The sequence below is a fragment of the Petaurus breviceps genome, unplaced genomic scaffold (assembly GCF_028583685.1).
Source record: "Petaurus breviceps papuanus isolate PSGF00001 unplaced genomic scaffold, PetGlider_PUasm1.0 90865, whole genome shotgun sequence".
Classification (NCBI taxonomy): Eukaryota; Metazoa; Chordata; class Mammalia; order Diprotodontia; family Petauridae; genus Petaurus; species Petaurus breviceps.
In genome coordinates this window covers 1,797,076-1,820,849 of record NW_027187367.1, presented here as the reverse complement: position 1 = coordinate 1,820,849, position 23,774 = coordinate 1,797,076, and the positions used below count along the sequence as shown (strand labels likewise).

Here is a 23,774-nt window from a genome sequence, read left to right as displayed (position 1 = left end):
ATACATATACACACTCACATATGTATTCATATGCACATATACCCTCCTATATAGACATATATATGTATATATATATACACGTACATATATATACATACACACATTTATATTCCCTTCAACTATCCTCATACTGAGATGTTTCATAAGTTACAATTATCATTTTTCATGTAGGAATGTAAATAGTTCAATTTTGATAAGTTCCTTATGATTTCTTTTCCCTGTTTACCTTCTCATGCTTCTCTTGCTTCTTGTATTTGAATGTCAAATTTTCTATTCAACTCTGGTGTTTTCATCAAGAATGCATGAAAGTCCTCTATTTCATTGAATAACCTTGTTTTCTCCTGAAACATTATACTCAGTTCTGCTGGGTAGGTGATTCTTGGTTTAAATCCTAGCTCCTTTGACCTCTGGAATATCATATTCCAAGCCCTTCTATCCCTTAATGTAGAAGTAGCTAGATCTTGTGTTATCCTGATTGTGTTTCCACAATATTCAAATTGTTTCTTCCTGGCTGCTTGTAATATTTTCTCCTTGATCTGGGAACTCAGGAACCTGGCTATAATATTCCTAGGAGTGGGATCTTTTTCAGGAGGTAATTGGTGAATTCTTTCAATTTCTATTTTGCCCCCTGGTTCTAAAATATCAGGGCAATTTTCCTTGAGAATTTCTTGAAGGATGATTTCGAGGTTCTGTTTTTGATTATGGCTTTCAGGTAGTCCAATAATTTTTAAATTCTCTCTCCTGGATCTATTTTCCAGGTCAGTGTTTTTTCCAATGAGATATTTCACACTGCCTTCTATTTTTTCATATGTTTGGATCTGTTTAATAGTATCTTGATTTCTCATAAAGTTATTAGTTTCCATTTACTCCAATCTAACTCTGAAGGAATGATTCTCTTCAGTGAGCTTTTGTAACTATTTTTCCATGTGGCTAATTCGCCTTTTTAAGGCATTCTTCCCCTCATTGGTTTTTTGAGCCTCTTTTGCCATTTGAGTTAGTCTATTTTTTAAGGGTATATGTGCATATGAATATATATGTGAGTGTGTGTATATGTATGTACATGTATACATAGACAGGGGGCACAAGATCAATTGAATAGGAAGGGATGATATTTAAAAAATAAAATTAAGAGGTGAGAGAGGAATATAATGAGAGGAGATAGGGAGAGACAGAATAGGGTCAATTATCTCATATAAAAGAGGCAAGGAAAAACTGTTACAATGGAGGGGAAGAACAGGAAGGCAAAAGGGAATGGGTCCACCTTACTCTCATGGAATTTGGCTTAAGGAAGGAATAATATAACTGGGTATGTTACCCTACAAGAAAAGTAGGGGGAAGGGGATAAGAGGGGGGATGATAGAAGGGAGGGCGAAGGTAGTTAGAAACACACACTTGAAAAGGGACAGGGTCAAAGTAGGTGTTTTTTAAGGTATTATTTTCTTTTGAAATGACTTTCTTATGACTTGCTTTTTATGATTTTCCTGCCTCATTCTCCTTCCTCTTCCCAATTTTTCCTCCACTTCTCTTACTTGATTTTCAAAATCCTTCTTTAGGTCCTCCATGGCCTGTAATCAATTCATATTTTTCTTGGAAGCTTTTGGTGCAGGAGTTCTGACTTCATTGTCTTCCTCCTGTTCCATGCTTTGATCCTTTTTGTCCCCAAAAAAGGAATCTAAGGTTTGATGTCTGTGCTTGATTTGCTTGCTCATGTTGCCACTCAATTACTTGACTTTTGAGCTTTTTGCCTCAGCAGAATTCTGCTTCCAGCGAGGAGAGCTTTGTCCCAAATTGCTGGGGTTTTCGCAGTTGCTGATGCTATTAGTTGGGTGCCCTCTCTATAGCCCCCACAAGCTCTGGCAGATTGGTCAAAGATTGGTTAAAGCAAGAGTGATTACCCTCTGAATGGTCACTTGGTCCTCCTATGATCTGCAGGCCAGAAGCTCTGAAGCAGCCATGTGGTGGCGGCTGCAGGGCTGCTACCCCTCCGCCACCTCTTGCCTTCTCATCCCAGGAGGCAGAGGCCAGACAGTGCTCTGTCCCCCCCCCCCCCCCCAGTTCCAACAGAGTTCCACACTGACTTTTTACTTTGTCTTTGGCATTTATGGGTTGATAATCCTGCAAACCACCACTGCTGCTGGTCGGGGCACCCTGAGGCTAAAACTTTGGGCTTATGTGAGCCTGGGCTCGGCTCCCAGCATGCTGCAATGGACCCTTCCTGTAGGCCTGTCTGGCTGCCTTCAGCGGGAGATTTGTTTCTTTGTCACTCTGTGCATTCTGTAGCTCTAAAGTTTGTTTAGAGTCATATTTTATAGGTATTTGAGGTGGTTATGGGGGGAGCTCACAGAGTTTTCCTGCTTCTACGATGCCTTCTTGGCTCTGCCTCCGACTCTCTTTTTTTAAAATATCCAAATAGGTTTTCTTGATGTGCCTCATATATAACATTCAGACTACTATGCCTAGAATAATCTCCCTCCTTCACTTCCAATTCTTAAAATTCTTTCAAAATGCAGATCAAGCACCTTAGGTTTCAAGCTTCTATGTGAAACCTTTATAAATCGCACCCTGCTAATCACGGAGCTGCTAGTATGATTTCTTCTCCCCTCCAGTCAGTTAAACATATTTTAAGCACCCATTATGTTCCAGGTACTGTGCTAATCACTGGGGATACAAAAAGAGGTAAAAGACAGTCCCTGCCCTCAAGGAGCTCACAATCTAATGGAGGAGACAATAAGCAAATATATTAAAACAAATACATATAAACAAGTTATATGCAAGATAAACAGGAAATAATTAAGAGAGGGGAGGCACTAAGAGGGATTGAGAAAGGTTTCCTATAGGAGATGAGATTTTAGTTGGATCTTAGAGGAAGGAAGTCAGGGAAGCCGGTGGGTGGAGATGGGAAGGGAAAGCATTCCTGGCATGGGGTAGAGCCAGAGAAAATTCTAAAGCAGAGAGATGGAGTGTCTTGCTGGTAGAACATCAAGGAGGCCACTGTCACTGAATCTAGGTGGTAAGAAGACTGGAAAGGTATAAAGGGGTTAGGCTATGAAGGGCTTAAAAAGCCAGAGGATTTTATATTTGATCTTAGAAGCAACAGGAAGTCACTGGAGCTTATTGAGTAGGAGAGAGGAAGGATAACATGGTCAGATTTTAGGAAAATCAGGTTAGGGGCTGAATGGAAGATAGCTTGGAATGGAGATAGGCAGACCCATAATTAGGTCATTTCAACTGTCCAGGTATGAGGTCATGAGGGTCTGCAACAGAGTGATAACAGTGTCAGAGAAAAGAAAGGGGTTTATTGGAGAGATATTGCAAAACTGAAATTTATAGGCCTTAGCAACTGATTGGATATAAGGAGGGAAAGAAGTAAAGAGTCAGGATGATGCTTAGGTTTCAAGCCTAAGGAATTAGGAGGGTGGTTTTGCCCTCCTACAGTAATACGGAAAGTCAGAGAAGGTGGAGGGGCAGAGTATAGGGGAAAATGGATTCTACTCGACATGTTGAGTTTACAATGTCTACTGGATGTTCAATTTGTGATGTCTGAAAGGCAGGTAGAGATGCAAAATTGTAAGTCAGCAGAGAGACTGAGTCAGGATAGGTAGATTTGAGAATCATTAGCATAGAGAAGTAAATCCATAAGAGTTAATGAGATCATAAAGTGAAAAAGTATAAAGAAGAAAAGCACAGGACAAAACCCCCCATGAAGTACCTTGTATTTATTTTGTTCAACACACACACACACACACACACACAGCTTGAGTAGGAACTGTTTCATTTTTGTTTTTGTATCCCTGTAGCTTCACACAATGCCTGACAGAGAGCAAGCATTTAATAAATACTCCCTGACTTATTGATTGGATTGCCTTTGGGAAGCTGAGGTGTTTTCAGTAACTCTAAGCATTTCTCTGAAGCAAACATCCGTATTATTAAATGTCTGTCTTAGAAATTCTAGTGATGCTATATAGCTGTCAGTCACAGACCACTATAGCTTCAAAAGAATTAAAGTTGCACCTGAAGGGCAATGGTGAGGCACATAGCTGGAGTAAGGACACTAATAAAATATTATCAATGAAGAGGTACACAGAAGAGGAGTTCATTCCTAGAAAAGGAGCTGGGCTGGTCATGAAGCATGAATGAGAGAGCAAGCCAAGAGCCAGCCTTTGTGTTCACTGGTGCCTTTCTAGGAGACACCCCCCCCCCCCCCAGCACATGAAGTTATCCTTTGTGGAAGATTTATGAAGGACATGGATAGGAGCAACATGGGATAAGGTATGGTTGGGTTGTGATCTATACCTTTGGAAGGAGTTCCCATATCAATGAGATTACCTTCTCGGAACTAATAATCCCCAGGCAGGGCAAGAAAGGAAGAGAAAGGAACTATCTTTTTACATTTTCCAATATAATGGACTGCCCTGACACAACCAGTTCAGAATACTTGCTAATATCTATACACTGTAGAGATAGATAGGAAGGACTTCCTTATTTCTCTTATGCCCCCATCTTCTAGGGCTGATTCTCAAATGACAAGTTCTAAATAGTATATACTGACCAGACTTATACAGTCACCTCCATACTACATGTTGAGACACCAGGGTAGGAAGAAGAGAATTCACAAAAATTGGAATAACATTGAGATTTCCACCTCTGCACATCTTTACCTTCTTAGCATTCGGGAATCCCTTTTTAAGGAACTTGGGTTGTGTAAGAAATCCAATTCCACAAACATTTATTAAGTACTTAATATGTGCAAAAAACTAGATATCTAAAGAATACCATATATATTTGGGAGAGGGCTCAGTAACCATAATTTCTTTTCCCTTTTCTCAGTCTCCTCTTCTGGCTAACCTACTTGAAATCCATCCCCAGATCCCATATTCTTCAGCCTTTCTTTCCCTACTCCCACTTCTCACAGGAATAACTGTTCCCAATCAAAATAATAAGTAGCCAAACAGGGTTGGTGATAGGTAGAGAAGAGAAAGGGAAAGAGAACAGGTTGTCCAAAAAAGGGACCTAAAAAACGCTACCTGTTCTAACTATAGGAGACCAACAATCCATTTAATTCAGGCTCTCTTCCATCTCTAACCTTTGTGCCTCTAAAATTAAAAGGAACTAAGACTCACCTGCAATAAGCCCAAGGCAGGACGATGGCATCTTTCCTCTAGCTCTGTAATCAGCTCTTCCAAGGAATGGCTCTGCTGAATCAGCTTAGCCTTGTTTTCCCTGAGTCTAGGCAGAGTCTCACTCTCTTCCTCCTCCAGCTTCTGCAGAAGCCTCTGTTCCTCCTCGGCCAAGAATCGTCGAAGCTTATCAAACTCAGCAGTAACATTCTGTTTCTGAATCTCCACCATTTTCTGTAGATCAAGAAGGGGAGAGGAAAATTCTGACCTAAGTCATCTCTGCATTTCTCCCTCTTCCCGTTTATTCCCATTTGTTTACCTTTGTTGTCCTACTTAAGCAAGTGCCTCAAAGGCACAGACACCAGGGCATGTTCCTGGGGGTTCCCTGGACAGCCTGGCTACTCTCATCATCTCTCATTCCCCCTTCCTCTCCAGTCACTCACAAGGTAGTAGGAAATATACCATTGCAGCTCCAGTCACTTGCCTGCCAAATAATACAGGTCTCCTCTCCCCGAACCTGAAACTGTAGAGCTTCTCCCATTTGCTTCCTCAGGTGCTCCAGTGATTTCTCCAACTTTCCCTAGAGGAGAGATGAAACTGATTAACCCCTCAGCAATACAGGAACACCAAATCCTTCCCTATTCCTTAGGGAAAAGTCATTCAGTTTTATGATTTCTTCTATAATCTCTATACAAATGGCCCATCACCCTGTAGTTTTCAGGTCCAATTTCTTAACCCAAGGTTTAGTCTGGTATCTCTGTTTACTGGACTTTTATTTCTATGTTCCATGCACAATGACCCTCTCTATTCCATGCCAGGATCTATTCCCTCTACACAAAGAATTCTTCTCTTCAAGACACAGCTCAAGCAGTACCTTCTACATGGTACTTTTTCACTGATATACCAATGTTAATACTCTAACTACCTACTTTTTACTTATTTTGTATTCAACGTGTTTATGTTTATCTATATACAGTCTCTCATAGAACATGAGCTTCTTACTCTCCTTCCCTTAACTCTTTCATCTCTGGAACTTCAGCCTTGTTGTCCCATTATCCTGATCCTCACTTAGCCCATAATTTCAGATAAGCCCCAGTCATGCTACACTTTACATCCTCTTCCCCAGTTATCTCCTCTAATCTTCTTTTAAAATGGAGAGGTTAACAATAGTATAGAGGAGACATAGTTCTTTATTAGAGACTGGAGCAAAGAGGCAGAGAATGGGGTATGAACAAGAAGGCTTTTGAGGGATATGGAGCGAAGGAGAAAGAGATGATTTCTGTCTTCTCATTAAAGTAAAGGGAAAAGCTCTTTGTTAAGAGGGAATAGATAAGAGAAATAGAAAAGGTCTAAGAAGAGAGAAAATAGTTTGACCTTGTAGTTATGGAAACATGATCATCTCTGCCATTGTTACTGGAAGGCATATAACAATCTCTTCCCCAATGGTCCCACATACCATCCTTGTAACTTCCAGAACCAAAGTGTTCTTCCCTGGTTTCCACTTCTCTGTGTGTATGTCCCCCTATTACAATATATAAGCTATTTGTGGGCAGATATCTTTTGCATTTTTCTCATCAGAGTTTAGACTTTCTTTTCTCTATTTCTCCAATGAATATTCCTTGACATTGTCTGAACAGTGCTTGGAATATAGAAGGCATGTGATAAATGCCTGATGAATCAAGAAAAATTTAATTTCCCTTGGAAGGCAATAGGTAGCCAAAATATGACTGAACAGAATAAATGACAGGAAGATTATTACAAAAACAGAATATAGGCCTTGGTAAATAGTCTTCCCTTTCATTCCTCTCTCACAATGCAATCGAGTAATTACTAAGTACCAATACTTAGCACAGTGTGTAGCAATATGAAGTATGCATGTAAGAAATGCTAATTGACAGTGCTAAGAATAGAGAGACAAAAGAGAAATAGCCTCCTGCTCTCAAGAAATTTATAATTCTACTATGAATGTCATGTACATATGGCATTAGCAAAATTTGGAAATTTGAAGGGAAAGGTAGACAACAACAGTTGGGGGGAGAAGGGGGGTGATCAGGAAAAGTTTCCTGAAGTAAGCCATGAAGAAAACTAGGGATTTTAAGAGGCAGCAGTAAGGAGGGAGTATGAAATTACATAAACGGAAAATGAAATTTTATATCTGAATCAGTTTGGCTGGACTACAGTATGTGTGAAGTGGAGGCTAAAAAGTAGACTGGGGCAAAGGTTGAAAAATTTTGCAGAAACATATTAAAACCCTCCTTTTTCATTCAAAAATCCAAATACTTCTCTAGTCCAAAAATCCTTTCCAGTCTTTTGCCCTTAGGAAAATATATTGGGCAAGAACAAAAACCAAAAAGAGTATGTCTTGTCTAGTTGAGATCACTGTTTCCCACCCCCTGAAATTTAGAGTACTAGGGCCAATCTTAGCAGGATCCTCTCTCTCCTCCTGAAGGGAGGAGGATATTGATTACATGAAAGAAATTCCTTTGATTACTACACCAGTGACCAGCTTGGGGGTCAGGAGGAGGGAATGGAAATGCCCTTAAGGAAAACAGTCAAAGAAGGAAGAGTGGTTCTGTTTCTCAGGAAGAGTTCATGAAATAGCAAGTGACTGACTGTTCTAGAATGCTGACCCTAAAAAAAACTTTTTAAAAATCATGATATCCTCCTTCCTTGTTCAAGATTCCTAAGTTGCTTCAAGTTGTCTTAGAGGTGAAAGATGCTTGAAGACATGGAGGTGGGAGACACACCGTCAATTGGGATATTTCTCTAAGTGAGATATGTTTGGATCTTGAATAATGCTAAATGAATAAAAACTGTTTTCAGTAGATTTATGCCTAAAACAGAGTAAAATGTTAATACTTTTCACCAACTTTAAATACTAACAGAATTGTTATTTGATCTGTTTTGAACAAGTGTTGATAAAAAGTAACATCAAAAGAAGCAGTTTTTATGAAAATGCTTAGGTTTGGAGATATTTCCTTTGAGATGGTAATGAGTCATCTGGATAGTAACTACAATCCAGGTAGGAAATTTGTATAGGTTGCATTTGGAAGCAATGGGAGGTAACTGATGATTCTTTAAGTAAACAAGATTACTAAGGGAAAAGAGATAAAAGAGACTGTGGAGAGAACCATGACATGATGGGCTGGGACAATCGATCAGTCACAAAATGAGAGATAGGAATACCAGGAAAGTGTATCTATAATGTCAAGGGAAGATTATCAGCCAATCAAAAAATATTCATTGGTTGCCAGCCACTGTAATAGGAGCAGGGGAAACAAAGTAAAAAAACCAAAATATTCTCTGCTCTCAAGCAGCTTACATTCAGAAAGAATGTCTAAGTTCTGCATAGAGGTCAGGCTTTAAGAGAACTTGTGTGACCTTGGGCAAGTCACTTAACTCATTTGACTCAATTTCCTCAACTATAAAATAGGGATAATGATAGCACCTACCTCAGAGTGGTGAGGCATTTGTAAATTACTTAGCAAAAGGCCTAGCACACAGAAGGAACTAAATAAATACTTGTGTCCTCCCCACCCACACATCTTCAATACAGTGTTGGGGAACAAACACCAGATTACCAGGGAGGGCAGTGAAGTACTTAGACCACTTTTCAAAAAGTTTCATTATAAGGGAAATAAAAAAGATGAGACAACAGGTGAAGGTTCAGGGTTTTCTGGACTTACCAAGGCCTGACATATTTTTAGGTAGATAAGAAGGAAGTAGAGAAGGAACTACCCAAAGTATCTACAATGGAGGTGGGAGGACGGTGTGAAGGCCAATAAAATTCTAGAGGAGGCAGAAGAGATCAAATATATGGGTAGAACAATTAATTACTAGCCTTAACAGGTATTGGTATCCTTCCCCAGAAGGGAAGTAGAAAACCAAGGAGGTTGAGATGTTATGAGGAGTGAAAAAGGGTAGCTTAGAGACTGCCTATGATAGGAAAAGGATATTAAAACATTTTCACCATGGTTTGCAGGATTAATATCCAAACCTTCCAGTATAGCTTCTATCTTCCACCTATTTCAGTTCACCTTAATGAACTTTACTTTCCACTACTTCCCAAGGTCAAACCTGGTCTGGCCAAGTTTGGTTTCTTTCATGTTTCAACTTTCCTGTCCTCTTGGCTTTCAAATCCTTACCCATCCTTCATGGCCCAATTCAAACCGAATCCTTCTTTCCTTAAATTACAATTCAGCTTTACCTTACCACTCCCATCTGATAGTAACTTGTCCTTTCTCTGACCTCCTACTTCAATTAGTCAAACCACTTATGTGAGCTCTTAATCATATACTTGTACATACTATAATGTTTCATATACCTAAGTCATTTCTCCAAATAAGATTTGAGATTCCTTGAGGGCAGAGACTTTGTCAAATACTTATTTTATGTTTCTTTTCTGCAACACCTAGTACAGCTGTGTATGTGATAGCTGATAAATATATCCTGCTAATGAAATGACTAAATTTGCTCAATAAGTTATCACAAACTTAAGAATCTTATTAAACTTAAAGTATGTTGCCCAGTAATCTCAAAAAAATAGGATAATATCCTGGTGGGATATTAAGCCCAGAAATTGGACCTAGGCTTTTTGGAACATCAAAATCAATTACTATGCTACATACACTTTTGGTTTTCATCGGGCAGAACAAGGAAATCGATAAACATTTATCAATTGCTTACTATGTGCCAGGCAGGGCGCTAAACATTTATAAACATAAATAATATCCTGTTTGATCTCATCTTGAGCCCCCAACAATCCAGTGATTATTCTCATTTTAAAGTTAAGAAAAAACTTAAGTTGACAGAAGTTAAGTGACTTGTCCAGGGTCACACAGCTAGTAAGACCGGTAACTTAATTTGAAGTCATGTCTTCCACACCCCAAGTCCAGCTATCTATGCAGGGCGCCACCTAAGGGCCTCACAACAAATAACCCGAACAAAAGAACGCAAAACTGTCAAAGGACAGGAGGCAGGACCAACAGCAACAGCTTTTTGTATCCCCGAATTAAATAAACTGGTCTCATGCTCCTCCCCAAGAGCTAAAAGATTAACGCGCTTTTAGCCTTTCTCAAGGGTCCCTGTTTAAAAGCTTCTACTTGCTCCAGTTCACCAGATCATCTCCCATCACTTCAAGAATCTTCCTCTACCAACTCCAGATCCTAGGCATGCAAGCTGAACTTGTCTCGTGGGGAGTTAGAGATACTAAGCTTAGGTAAAAAGGCTAGTCGTACAGTGGAGCGGAAAAACAAACCAGAAACTAGCCCAGCTATGGAATCAGTAACATATCACTTACTATCTGTATGGCCCTGGACAAAACACAAATCTCTCTGGGCCTCAGTATGATGAACTTTCTTCAAAGTTACTCTTGGAAAGGAGCTGCAAAACTAAGTTTTATTTGCTGTTCTCTCATCCCCTGCCTTACGACCCAGAGAGCTGGGCTTCCTTAAAATCTGTGAAGTAGCGCCTCAGGGTTCCTTCCCCCTTTCAAGACCGGACTGGTTAGGCTGCTTCCGATACCGGGCTTTCTATTCAGATGAGCCAACTATTTTGGCTGCCATTTATTTTGTTAACTACGAGTCACTCTCCTCTTTCCAGGCTCCAGTTTCCGGTCTGGCCAGAGCCCTGGAGGCTTCGCCTCACCTTGTAGTCCTCTGCGGCTTCCTCGACGGAGGACACCCGGTGGGTCCAGTGGTCCCGGGTGCGCTCGCACGCGAGACAGAGGAGAGCCTGGTCCTCCTCGCAGAAAAGCATCAGTGGCTCCCGGTGCTTCCCGCACAAGCCCTGGGGCACAGGCGATGGCGGGTGCAGCTGCCGGGCCATCTCAGCCATCTTGGCCAGAGGTCTGTTGGGCCGTAGGTTCCTCTGCGGGGACATCTCCCTGCACTCCGGGCACGGGAACGGGCCCTCGGCCTGTCCCCAGCAGCGGCTGATGCACTCCCGGCAGAAATTGTGGCCGCAGTCGGTCATCACTGGATCGGTGAAGTAGTCCAGGCAGATGGCACAAGTGGCTTCTTCCTGGAGATTCGCAGACAGATCGGGGGCCGCCATGACTGCTGCCAAAGGAAGAAGGGAGGGTCGATCCGTCCGTCCGTCCTCCGTCGGCGGCTTGGAACACGGGAGAAGCAAAGTCCAGTCCCCAACCTCCCTAAAGCGAGCGTCTGGGTGAACGCAGGAAGCGCCACATCCCAACGCCCGCCCCTGGCAAGAACGCCGAGCAAGCCCCGACAAAAGTGTGGTGGACGAGCCGCCTGTCTCGGGAGTGCTCTACGGGGTCCAAGCCCCCCGCGCTTGGTCCCGGAGTTGGAGTGGTGACAGCCTGGGGCCGGGGAGAGATCTGCCAAACACTTCTTCGACCGGATAGAATGCACCGGATTTCGAGCCCCGTATCCGCTACAACCCCAAGCAAAGGGAAGGGCACACGAACATTCCGGGAGGGGAGCCGAAGGCGCCCGGCGTATAAGCGGCGGCAGGAAACGGAGAAGGAGGCGGAAGCAGGAAGAATCGAGACCTTTTTTTTTTTTTTTTTTTGGAACAACCCGCTTCGTTTTGGATTGGCCGGTTCCTATCACGGGACCTTGGAAAACGTTCTTCAGGTGACGCCAGTGTCGTCACAGTATTCTGGGAAATGTCCAAGATGAAAGTTTAGGCCCTTTGCTTGGGGCAGTATGAGACAATTGGCTTCTTCTCCGAGGGCGTTAGAAGGCATGGAAGTAATTTTCTTGAGCCTTCTTCCACCTTGATCGCTGAGAGCCACCCCCTCCTACTGTATCATCTCGCGCACCTGGGCTTTCGTGACCCTCCTCCATTGTGAATGTGCCCTTGTGGCCGCTGGGTGGCGCAGTGGACAGGACGCAGGCCAGGAGTCAGGAGGCCCTGCATCCTAGAACACTTACCTACTGTAACTCTGGGGCAGTTACTTAACCTGTTTGCCTCTCTTTCCTCATCTGAAAATGAGGGTGCTAAACCCTGTTGAGGGTAACCAACAAGTCTCAGAACTGTTGGTGAGTTAGGGAGATGTCTACCCCAAGTATGTAAAGACCTCTCCTGTTAGAATGGGTAGATGAAAACAGTTTGTTCCAAAGGCCATGAAAGTGTCTGAAGTTTAGAGCTTGGTTAGGCAATGGAAGTTGCCAAGATCATCCACTGCATTCCAGGTCATCACCAGTAGTCTTGACTTTTATCCTGCCACTGGACTTAGATAACTCTGGAAGAGAGAGTGAGGCTGACAACTTTGTGCAACTCTGCCTCATTTACATCCAATTCAAGAGAAAGTCATGACATTGATGAAGGATGGCTCCCAATAGGTTCAGCAGGAACTCTGATCTTATCTAAGACCAGAAAGCCTGCTATTCAGTCTTGAAAGAATTCAGGGTCCTGAAGGATTCATTGAGGCAGCCAAGGAGACAACCTAGAGATAGGTTACCAAAGGATTTATGGAGGCAGCTGGACATTATACAAAGGGGAGATAATAGTTGCCTGAACTGGAATGTTTATAGATACTTTAGTGAAGGATTCATAGGAATAGCTCCTTATTGTTCCAAGCTGAGATAGTTGTTGCTGGGCAGAGTTATTGCTCTGAGACTGGGGGGGGGGGGGGTGTGATTTTACAGACTGATGTTACAAAGTTTTACAAATTGATGTTACAAATATAGATCCCAAGCATCCCACCATTACTGATGTTACAAATTGGTATTACAAATTGATTTTACAAACATAGATCCCAAGCACCCCATCATCTCTACTTGGTGATTTCACTAACATTAGATTTGTAGTAAGAGAATTTCTAACTCAGGCTTTTTGCCTCCTCCGAGCTAAGAAAAGCTTTGCCTCAGACTCTATCTTGAACTTCCTGTTACAATTTTGGCTATGTCTCCTGCTGAAGTTGCAAAAATCAAGCTTGAGAAATAAAATTCCAGTTTTGACCAACTGGTTCCCAGATCTTCCTGACACAGACATGACTATCTTCCCATTCTGTTGTTTGTTTCCTGATTTGTAAACCCTTACCTTCAATGTCTACTCTCACTAAAATTCCATTGTACTAATCCTGCTTATGTATTCACATTCTATTCACAATCTGATGCTCAGGGTTGGATGAATGATTGATAAGAGTTCAATAAAACCTGTACTCTTATCTCTGAGTAGCTGATTGATGATTGGTAGCAGTAATTTTATCATGGATTCTTTGACAAATTTTGGTCACATACTCAGCTCTTATCTCTATGCATATGATTCCCAAGTCCTCCAGCCCTCATTTCTTCAAATTTTGTCTCAAATCTCCAACTGTTTCCTGGACAGCTCCATCTGAATGTCCCACAGATTTCTCAAACTTAATGTGTATTTAACTCATCCTTCATCCCAAATGCTCCAATCCATCCTTTTGCACAGCTACCAAAGTGATAACATTAAAACACAGGTCTGAACCTGTCTCATAATATTATAGCACAGACCTGAACCTGTTGCTCCTCTCTTAAGTTCAAGAAGCTTAAGTGGTTCCTCATTACCTTTAAGTTAAACTAGAAGTCCTTGGATTGTCATTTAAAATTCAATTCCATCTTGACCCTAGCTACTTTTCCAGGTTTATTACACATTGCTCCCTCTCTTGTTCTCTGTGGCTCAGTGAAATTGGCCTGCTTCTTTTCCCCCATTTGTTGTTCAGTCATTTCAGTCATGTCTGACTCTTCATGACCCGATTTAGGGTTTTTTTTTTCCCTTGGCAAAGATATTGAAGTGGTTTTCCATTTCCTTCTTCAGCTCATTTCTACAGATGAGGAAACTGAGGCAAACAGTGTTAAGTGACTTGCCCAGGGTAGAACAGATAGTATGTGTCAAAGGTCACATTTGAACTCAAGTCTTCTAGACCCCAGTCCCAGCACTCTATCCACTGTGTCACCTAGCTACCTCTCTATCCCCCATACAAGACATGAATTCTCCCACTCTGCCTAGGCAAAAGTTGTCCCCCATGCCTGGAATGCTCTCTCTCCTCATCTCTGCTTCCTTCAAGGCACATAGTCATCATTTAATACATTTCTAGTATTGATTTCTAGGATGCTGTGGGGATGTTGAAGTCTTACACTCCACAGTGAAACAGGTTTCTGGGAGAGCTGTCAGGAAACTGGTTAGTCAGACAACTGGCATTATTATATACCAGGCACCACTGTGATATGTGCTGAGGATAAAAAATAAAAATAAACCATTCCCTGATTTCCAGAGTTTTTCCTCCTCCTCAATCTCCTCCTCCTCAGTTTCATTCTCATTCTTATCATTATCTTCCTCCTCCTCCTTTTTCATGGAAAGGTCTATTCACTGGTTAGGGAAAACAGACAAGACTCATATGAGAGCCATTAGAAAATAAAATTCACCCTCTTCCCAATTCACAGTCTGTGTAGGTATATGTATGTATGTGTGTATACATGTATATATGTGTATATACATATATATTTGAATTATTTACATAGAGATAACTAAATCTGTGGAGACTGATACAGTTGCCAAGTGAGAAAGTATAATCCCAGAGGAAAAAATATTATCCAAGAGGAGTAAATTTTAATCTCTGAAACTTTTTTCTCTTGTTTTCATTCTTTTTTTCTCTTTAAGACCAGCTTTAACCCCAAATCACTCAGGTCCCAGATCAAACCCTACTTGGTCACCATTTGGCTCAGAATGAATGTAAATAACAATTGTTTCTAGTTTTGCCAGAAACCCTGAGGGTCTTACCTTCCCAGATCTATTTTCTTTTGAAAGAGGCCATTCTTTGCCTCATTTTTATTAAACATTAATCACTAAATGGGCACTGGCTCAGTGAAACTGAGACCTGTTAAAGACCTGAACTTGAAAAGGTCCAGGTTCCCCACTGCATGCTGGGCCATCTCCAGTTGTCCTGATCCATATCTGGCCACTGAACCCAGATGGCTCCAGAGGAGAAAGTGAGGTTGGTGACTTTGCACAACCCTCTCTCACTTAAATCCAATTCACTTGCATGTCACAGCATCACCTCCCTGATGTCCTGATCCTCTTCAAGAACAAAGAACAAACAGCAGCAGCAACATAGAGATGAGAACTAAGCCCATGGAGATTGATGCAGTTGCCAAGTGAGAAAGTATAATCCCAGAGAAAAAAAGATTATCCAGGGGAGAAGGTATTTACCATTGTGAAATGCTGCAGAAAGTTCAAGAAGGATAAAAGGTGGAAAATATCATCAGTAATTTAGTAGAGTAGTTTTCATGTGAGTTTTGAGACCAAAAATCAGACTGAGAAGTTCTGAAAAGTGAGAAGACAAGACACTGAGGCAAAAAATGCAGACAGCTTTTATTTTAAGTCAGATGGAGAAAGAGAGGAGAGATAGATATAGGACAATAGTTTGAGGGAATAGAGGAGCTAGTGGGATATTTTTAAAGATAATGGAGTCTTGGATTATTTTTAGGCAAAAGGCAAGAACAGGTAGACAGGAAGAGAGAAAGGGCAATGATTTGTGGGGGCAATCTGGAGAAAAGAGGAGGGGATGGGTGAAGGGTATATGTAGAGGATTTGTCTTTGACAAAGAAAGACCATCTCTTCATCAAAAGTGGTATAATGGAAAAGAGAATGGGGGATGGTGTCAAGGTTTTTTTGTTTGTTTTGTTTTGCTTTGGGTTGTTGTTTTAGGTATATGGAAGGGAGAAAGAGGTATCTAATATTGAATAGAGGCAATTTTCTAAGTGGTAACACTGACTACCCTGGTCTCATTGCCTCAAGGCCATTTAGGTTATGTTTCACCCCTCCCTTCTGATTTCTAACTACATGGAATTAGGTGTCTTGGTTCTCTGCCATTGGTTCCAGTCACTGGTACTGGGTGATATTCACCCTGTAGCCACAGGTCTCCTGCATTCCAATTCCCATTTTAAAAAATGCTTCAAAGGTATATTAACACATATACAAACAGCTTACTCCCCAAAATGTTGGGCTTAATCACTTCCCAACACTTCAGTCTTGAAGGAAGGAGAAAGCATTACATTCATGCTTTAGCTCAGTTCTCAGAGCAGTCCTGTCACTTTGGACTTCAGTCCAAAAGCGGTCTGGCTTCTGGGGGCTCCCGTCAGGCTGCTTTCCTAAATCATCCTGCCTGGATCTTGGCTTTGAGGTTGCCATGGCTGGAACCGGTGAATACAACGGGGATCATTGTCAAAACTTGAAACTGAGGATAAAAACAACAGAAACAGAACAAGACAAACATCCTAGCTAGAGTCTAAATGCCCCCCTTCACTTCATGGTGCTCAAACTGTGGATGAACTGTATAATCTTTTACCCTTTGGATGCAAAGGGAAAGAATGCACAAGAAATGGAGAAGTAACACTGGCCAGCATTAAATATGTAGCCTATTCTGGCTATGCACTCAACTAAAAGACGCTACTCTCACAGTAGTGGAACTTGAAGAGATTAAGCAATTAATCTTAAATTGATAGAGAAACATCAAGAAAATTAACTCCCCAAAGCAATAAAGGTAAATTTTACTTTAATAAACTAGACATACAATGAAAAACTAGGCAGAACACCTCAAAAAACCTCCATCAATAACTAAGCTTTTTTAAACATCAGAAAAGCGATAAAAATTAGTTTTTAAGATACAAAAAAGTTCATTTCAATTCTATGTACTATTTCAAGCCACACGTTAACTGCCATAAACTTGAAATTATCAAGAGGCCATCCTGTTTAGTCTTTACAAGTGCTATTTACAGCTCAATTTCAGAACATATGTGGCTCTTAAAAGAGCCTTTGGATTTTATTTCGAGCCTCCTTGTGGCTTAAGCCCTCTCCCCGCGGATGCGGCGAGCCAGCTGGATGTCCTTTGGCATAATGGTCACCCGTTTGGCGTGGATGGCGCACAGATTAGTGTCCTCAAATAGTCCCACAAGGTAGGATTCACTTGCCTCCTGCAAAGCCATCACCGCCGAGCTCTGGAAACGCAGGTCAGTCTTGAAGTCCTGAGCGATCTCACGCACCAGCCGCTGAAAAGGCAGCTTGCGGATAAGCAGCTCAGTAGACTTCTGGTAGCGGCGGATCTCTCGCAGTGCCACAGTGCCGGGCCGATAGCGGTGAGGTTTCTTCACGCCTCCAGTAGCAGGAGCACTTTTGCGGGCAGCCTTTGTAGCGAGCTGCTTTCGGGGCGCTTTCCCTCCAGTAGACTTACGTGCAGTTTGCTTGGTACGAGCCATTTTGGTAATACACCCTGCTACAAGCTCTTTGTAACTGAAATGTAACCCAAGTGCTTCTGGCCTTATTTATAGAAGTGACTCTCTTCTGATTGGACAAAACAACATTCGAAAGTCCCGCGTTATGTCTTCATTGGTTTTTAATTCAATCTTCTAATTCCATTGAGTAAAAAGCCAGTTTAAGGAGCAAAGTCAATACTGAAGATTTATTTTCCTCGCTTCTAGAATTAAAATGTTCCTCAGTTTTTAAAAGCCCACGCTGGTTAGTGATTGGTCTTTCTGGACATTTTTAAAAAATTAGCAATTGTTCGTGTTTGGACTTGTTATTGTAAGAATGAAGCAGAAATCATTAGATTCTCTGTGAACTACCCACAAAATCCAGGAGAAAGAGACACAAACATTCTTTTTATTTTATGGTATTTACCCTATTTTTTTTTTTAATCCAAATCACATCTCGTAGGAAGAAAACGGGAGTTGGCTGTGGAGAGATGTGCTTTTAAAATATTTGAGAACAATGCATAGTGGGATAAGGTTAATAAAATCATATTTTTGAAGAAGGGAAAAACCTTTTCCCTAGCTGTTATACACATCGGTTACAAATAGTCCATTTTATCGAATTGGATAAGAATTATCCAGAGATTTCGGGACTCAAAGAAATGTCTTTACATGAATTCAGCCATTTCAATATTTTATCAAAATTTCGAGCTGTAAGGAAGCTTAGCGATATGACCATAATCAAACTCTCTTATTTTACAGAAGAGGAATTATTTTCCAGATAATGAAAATAATTAACCACAAGTCAAATACAGGCCAACAACAAATTCAGGGCTCTTTCCACTAAATCAGAGCTTCCTTAGCCTGGGATTCATGGATACTGAAAGTAATCTGTGGATGGATTTCAGGGGGTCCGTGAACTTGGTTACAGCGGGGAAAGTTATATCTTTATTTTCATTAACCTCTAATTTAGCATATCCTTCAATAAAAAAAGAAACTTTTATTCTGAGAATGGCTTTACCAGATCGTCAAAGGGATTCATCAAACACACAAAAAGTTAATGTCCCCTGTATGACACCCTGCTGTAGGAGCTAGAAATTAGGCAGCAGATTCCTCGAAGATCGCTGGGGATCCTGGACAGTGGTGGGGATCCAAGTGGGAGGTGTTTGGCATGGGGGCTGGTGATGGAGCAGGGTGAAGGAGGCGGCATAAGAAGGCACTCCAGCCCCCTAACTCGTTCCCTTCAGGGGAGCTCTGGTATGGGAGTACCACAGCTCCAAAGGTCTTCAAGACTGCTCCCTTTAAACCAGCATTCCAGTATTGGGGTTGGTTTGCTAGAATGTCCGTCTGAAGTAGAAATAATTGTACACTTACTTCTTCCAGTTAACTATAAGATTCTCTTCTGGAGAGTCTCAGAAAGTGGGACATGGGAGGGGAAAACTGTAGGCGATCCCCTAATGAGCCAGAATACTTGAGAAAACAGAAATAAGAAAAGGAAAACTGAAATTATCCCCAAATGCAAGCAGTGAGGGAAAAAGCAGAGCTTCAGCCTGCTTTTCATCTGTTCTGTCTGTTCTCAGGTCTAACCCTGACCTCCTCCAGCACTGGAAGGGGGGAGGTTAAGACAGAAGTGAGGCAGTGGATGGGTAATAGAATCATAGGACACTTTGGTTCCAACTTCCCTCAACTTTTGTGGAGAGCAAGTGCTCTTAGCATGTAACCGAGTTTAAGTTTTATTGTTCCCGCCTACAAGGTTGGTTGAGTGCTTGTTCGGAGATGAGAAGTTGCCTTTAAGAACCTAAGGCCCTAAATTCCCTGGCGACCGGAGACAAAAACTCGTCTTAGTTAAGCGTTGGGCTTGTTAGTACCATTTTAAGAGCCTTAAATGAGAATTTTCTGGCATCACTTCAACCATGAGGTAGCTGTACTTTAACCAAAAAAAAAAAAAGGAGGGGGGGAATCCTATATAAATTTAAAGGACAACAGAATGCGTACCTCTTCCCTCAAATGCCCTTTTCTAAAGGATCTAACTTAAATGATTTTAGGTTGAAATGATTTAAATTTACTAAGGGTCAGACCCTGGGCTTCCAAATAAGCACTGTCAAAACTTCATCCCCATACAAGTTGTAGGTAAATTCATTCAGCAAGTAGTGCTGGATGGGGGGGTGTTTGTAAAAGGTGCACTTTGCTTCCCTGGAAAACAATTCATAATAAAAAAAAAAATTTTAATCACACCATGGTGCTAACACTTGAGTGAAAATGAATCGGCTCTTTTTCTGAAAATGTGGGTAGCTCTCAAAAGAGCCTTTGGTTTTCAGTCAGATCAGAGGCAAAAACACAGGATTGTCTTAAATGACTTATTTGCCCTTGACTTTGTGGTGACTTTCGGTCTTCTTGGGCAGCAGAACCGCTTGAATGTTCGGCAGAACGCCACCCTGGGCGATGGTGACTTTGCCCAGCAACTTGTTGAGTTCCTCGTCGTTGCGAATGGCCAACTGAAGATGCCGGGGAATGATGCGAGTCTTTTTGTTATCCCGAGCCGCGTTGCCAGCTAGCTCCAAGATCTCAGCAGTCAGGTACTCTAGAACAGCGGTCAAATACACAGGTGCTCCAGCTCCCACTCGCTCGGAATAGCTGCCTTTTCGGAGGAGACGATGTACACGGCCCACAGGGAACTGCAAACCAGCCCTAAAGGAGCGCGACTTTGCTTTGGCGCGAGCTTTACCGCCTTGCTTTCCGCGTCCAGACATGGTGACCGATTTTTAAAAATCCTTAGTGTTGGGATAAAAGAATCAAAGTATTGTAGGAAATGCACAAAGTGACGCACTTATAAAGTGTGCTGAGCGCGAAAACAAAGCACTCTGATTGGTTAACTTATAATAGCCAATGGAAAAGTAGGTTTTCGATCTGTTATATTTATAAACTTCCACCCCCTTCCAAAAACCAATCTACTGAAAATTCTGATAGGAAGTAAAAGTGGAGGGGAGGAAGGTGGGAGAAGGGAAAGAAGGAGGGCAGAATCAGGGGAGTACTGGCACTCTAATGTTAAGAGACAGCCAATAGACAGATACAGAGGTACAATGAGAAAATGTATAGGTGAACAATAACTGGCTTAAAATATTTGAATAGCTATACCATAATGTGGATGTGGGATTAAGACTTGCTCTGCTTGGAAGGTGGGTGGACATAAGAGCAAGTTACAGGCTTTATCTAAGGAAAAACAAAAATTTTCTTACACTTAAGAGTTAATGAGAAAAGAGCTTCCTTAGGGTATGTTCTCTTTAATGAGAGATCTTCAAATACTGGAAGACCATTTATCTAATATATTATCAGTTTTGAGAATCTATGGAAAAAGACATAAAAAAGATGTCATAAAAAAGGGATGGATATGAAATACTCAGTATTGGTTATCAGAGATACTCCCTATAATAATGCACATCAAAACATACATTTTGTCTGCCCTTTCCATGCAATTCTTGTCTATATCCTCTGTTAACCTTAAAAAGTTTGGTTAAAAGAGACAACATGCTAGGTGATATACAGTTACAGCATTTATTCCCTTAAGCCTAGCAAACTTGTACAAGGAGTTAGGAGAGCTAAGTCCTAATCAATGAACAAGAGAATGAGGTTTAAATACATTTTAGAATCAGCCCAATTTAGGGTGGCTGTGTCACACAAACTTATTTATCTCCATAAATGTTTAATCCTTGTATGAGAAAAGAATTTTATTAATTGAATAGATGGTAAAGACAATAAAATAAGAGTTAACAAAGTGTCAATTGAAATGACTCAGGATATCTGTGTTTTCTTTACTATTAACATTCCATAAAATAGTATATGTCCAAAAATTTATTAAGATAAGAAAAAGTCATATTATTCAAGCTAATGCTTCCAGTTAAGGGTCTCATCCTTAAGGGATAAAGTAAGCCTTGTCTGGCTTTGTTGACATAGGAAGAGGTATTCTCCAAGCTTACTTAGAGAGCAAAGACAAAACAAGGGTCTATTTGGACTTTATGATCTCATCATTTAGGCTAGGGGTGCACAAGAACGGTTGTGGGAGAGATCTAGGGGCAGTCTAGAGGAGGAATTTGGGGATCGTCTTAGGAAGGAGTCAATGAGGTCAGACTCCAGTAAATGGAGTGATTAAGGGTGGGAAGTTGCTGGAGACTACCTGGAGCAGACAGACCATGGTGGTGGGCTAGGCCAGTTCTAGAGTGGAACAGATTTGGGTATAGATATTTTGGGAAGATCTAGGGTGGAAAATTGCTGGACAAAGGAGGGATGGAGATTTGGCCAAGACACAATGAAAGGCCTATGGCCTCAGGCAAAGGCCTCATCAAATGGAAAGATTCAAGGAGTGCTCAAGGGGGTTCCCAGAACCTGTACCCCATCACCAAGATATGGGGAAACCCTACTTTCAACCTTATAGTTGCTGACACAGAAATAGGCATTTTAAAGTACGGTAAAGCAGTCTATTTGTTTAATTCAGACTATGGTCAAAAATATGATATTTAATGATTATGACCTCCCATAAATCCTCCAAGTACAATCTAGCCAATGTCCTGGGTGGGTGCCTTCTCTTGCCATTGTATGTATACAAATAGAGTACTGTATTAAGTAATAGTAATAAAAAGAAAATGATAAAATGAATCTGCTAATAGTTTACACCATAAATACATAAAAAAAACAAATACGTAGAAGATATTTACAAAGTATATGGAAGGTAATCTCATAGGGGCAGGCACTATCATTTGTGAGGAGGAAAAAAAAGGTGGGATTTGAGTTCTTAAAAGAAACCAGGCAAATTTAGCAGTAGTGGTGAGGAAGGACAGCATTCCAGACATGCAGCATAGCCAATACTCTTCAATCCAGCTACACTGATCTATTTGCTATTCTTCACACATCGGTGAACAGGCAAACAGGATTAAATGACTTGACCAGAATCACACAACTAAGCATCTGAGACTGTATTTGGACTCACAAAGATGAGACATCCTGATTCCAAGTCAAGTGCTCCATCCACCTTGCCACATAGTAGCTAAAGTTACAAAGTACTAAACAACCAGGTATAAATGAAATACACTGATAGTAACAACCAAGTATAAATAAAAACGACAGTCAGCAACTCTATGTAACGTATCAATGACGGTAGAGCCACCAAGTGATTCTACCTTGTTAAACAGGAACAATCTGGAAAGGATTTTAAAAATTCTTTCCAGTCCACAAGACGAACGTCATAAAAGGATACAAGGAAAACTGTTCGATTGGTTCAAATCACTTTTTTTTAATTAACCATCCAACTGGAAAGTAGAACTGGGTATCCATTAATTTGCATGTGCTCTGTTCCAATAGGGAATGGCTTAACAGATTTCATCCAATCAGACTTTAGAGTTTCCTGATGCCTCATTTGAATACAGGAACTACAAGTAGACTGGACACGACCGATTAGCACTCAGTTTGTTCTCTTAAGTACTTAGATTGGTTTGTGTTTGCATTATGCCTGAACCTGCAAAGTCGGCTCCTGCTCCTAAGAAGGGCTCCAAAAAAGCTGTTACCAAAGCGCAGAAAAAAGATGGAAAGAAGCGCAAGCGCAGCCGCAAGGAAAGCTACTCTGTATACGTGTACAAGGTGCTGAAGCAGGTTCACCCCGATACGGGCATCTCTTCTAAGGCCATGGGCATCATGAATTCTTTCGTCAATGACATTTTCGAGCGCATTGCTGGCGAAGCCTCCCGCTTGGCGCATTATAACAAGCGCTCCACCATCACGTCCCGGGAGATCCAAACAGCCGTGCGCCTGCTGCTGCCCGGGGAGCTGGCTAAACACGCCGTGTCGGAGGGCACCAAGGCTGTCACCAAGTACACCAGCTCCAAGTAGACTACTTGGCGGCCAACGCCTCAAAAACATAACCCCAAGGGCTCTTTTAAGAGCCACCACCTTCTCAAACAAAGAGTTTTGAGCACGCATTCTGTATTTTGACGTAATTTAGTGGGGGAAAAAAAGCTTTCGTTCTGCTAGACCTATTTTTGATATGTTTTGTAAGACAAAACTGGAAGTTAAACACAGCATGGGAAGAGCTTAGCTGGCCCATTGTGCAAGAGATAAATTTTAACATTTGGCCTACCCTGTAGTATTCCTGGCACTAACAACTGTTTCCTAGCTATGCCACTTCCTTCTGCCTGAAGGCCTCCTCTCAAAGAACAAAACACGTAAGTTTCCCTCCTCTCCCACAGTTGCCTATAGGATTATATGCATATTATGTATTGACATAATCCTATATTGTATGTAATATTTTTAATCCTATACACACATGTAAGACCACATACAATTGCTGCTGGTTTGGGATACATCCTCTTGAGAGCCTGTCTCAGGGACAAACATTAAAGGAAACAAAATTTCTTAAATAAACTTTTTAAATTCAGGTTAGACTCAGATAAGACTTAAGTACCTGATGGAATCCTGATAAAGCTGT

At 41.4% G+C, this 23,774-nt stretch overlaps 4 protein-coding genes across 4 annotated transcripts in view; 1 reads left to right on the top strand and 3 right to left on the bottom strand.

Annotated features, from left to right (window-relative positions):
- LOC138149913 (E3 ubiquitin-protein ligase TRIM11-like) overlaps positions 1-11,929 on the bottom strand; it is a 30,169-nt gene extending 18,240 nt beyond the window's left edge. The window contains exons 1-3 of the mRNA XM_069073118.1: positions 10,764-11,929; positions 5,602-5,697; positions 5,121-5,351 (exon numbers count right to left, since the gene is read on the bottom strand). Coding sequence (XP_068929219.1) covers positions 5,121-5,351; positions 5,602-5,697; positions 10,764-11,171 — 735 coding nt within the window. The 5' untranslated portion in view covers positions 11,172-11,929. The remainder of the gene's footprint in view (positions 1-5,120; positions 5,352-5,601; positions 5,698-10,763) is intronic.
- Positions 11,930-16,851: 4,922 nt separating this feature from the next.
- On the bottom strand, positions 16,852-17,504 carry LOC138149910 (histone H3-like). Its single transcript, XM_069073116.1, has one exon. The coding sequence runs from the start codon at positions 17,309-17,311 to the stop codon at positions 16,901-16,903; it is 411 nt and encodes a 136-aa protein (XP_068929217.1). The 5' UTR covers positions 17,312-17,504; the 3' UTR covers positions 16,852-16,900.
- A 1,879-nt stretch (positions 17,505-19,383) lies between these two features.
- LOC138149911 (histone H2A type 1-like) lies at positions 19,384-20,100 on the bottom strand. Its single transcript, XM_069073117.1, has one exon. The coding sequence runs from the start codon at positions 20,050-20,052 to the stop codon at positions 19,660-19,662; it is 393 nt and encodes a 130-aa protein (XP_068929218.1). The 5' UTR covers positions 20,053-20,100; the 3' UTR covers positions 19,384-19,659.
- A 2,658-nt stretch (positions 20,101-22,758) lies between these two features.
- LOC138150257 (histone H2B type 1-C/E/F/G/I) lies at positions 22,759-23,211 on the top strand. Its single transcript, XM_069073683.1, has one exon. The coding sequence runs from the start codon at positions 22,799-22,801 to the stop codon at positions 23,177-23,179; it is 381 nt and encodes a 126-aa protein (XP_068929784.1). The 5' UTR covers positions 22,759-22,798; the 3' UTR covers positions 23,180-23,211.
- Positions 23,212-23,774: the final 563 nt, after the last annotated feature.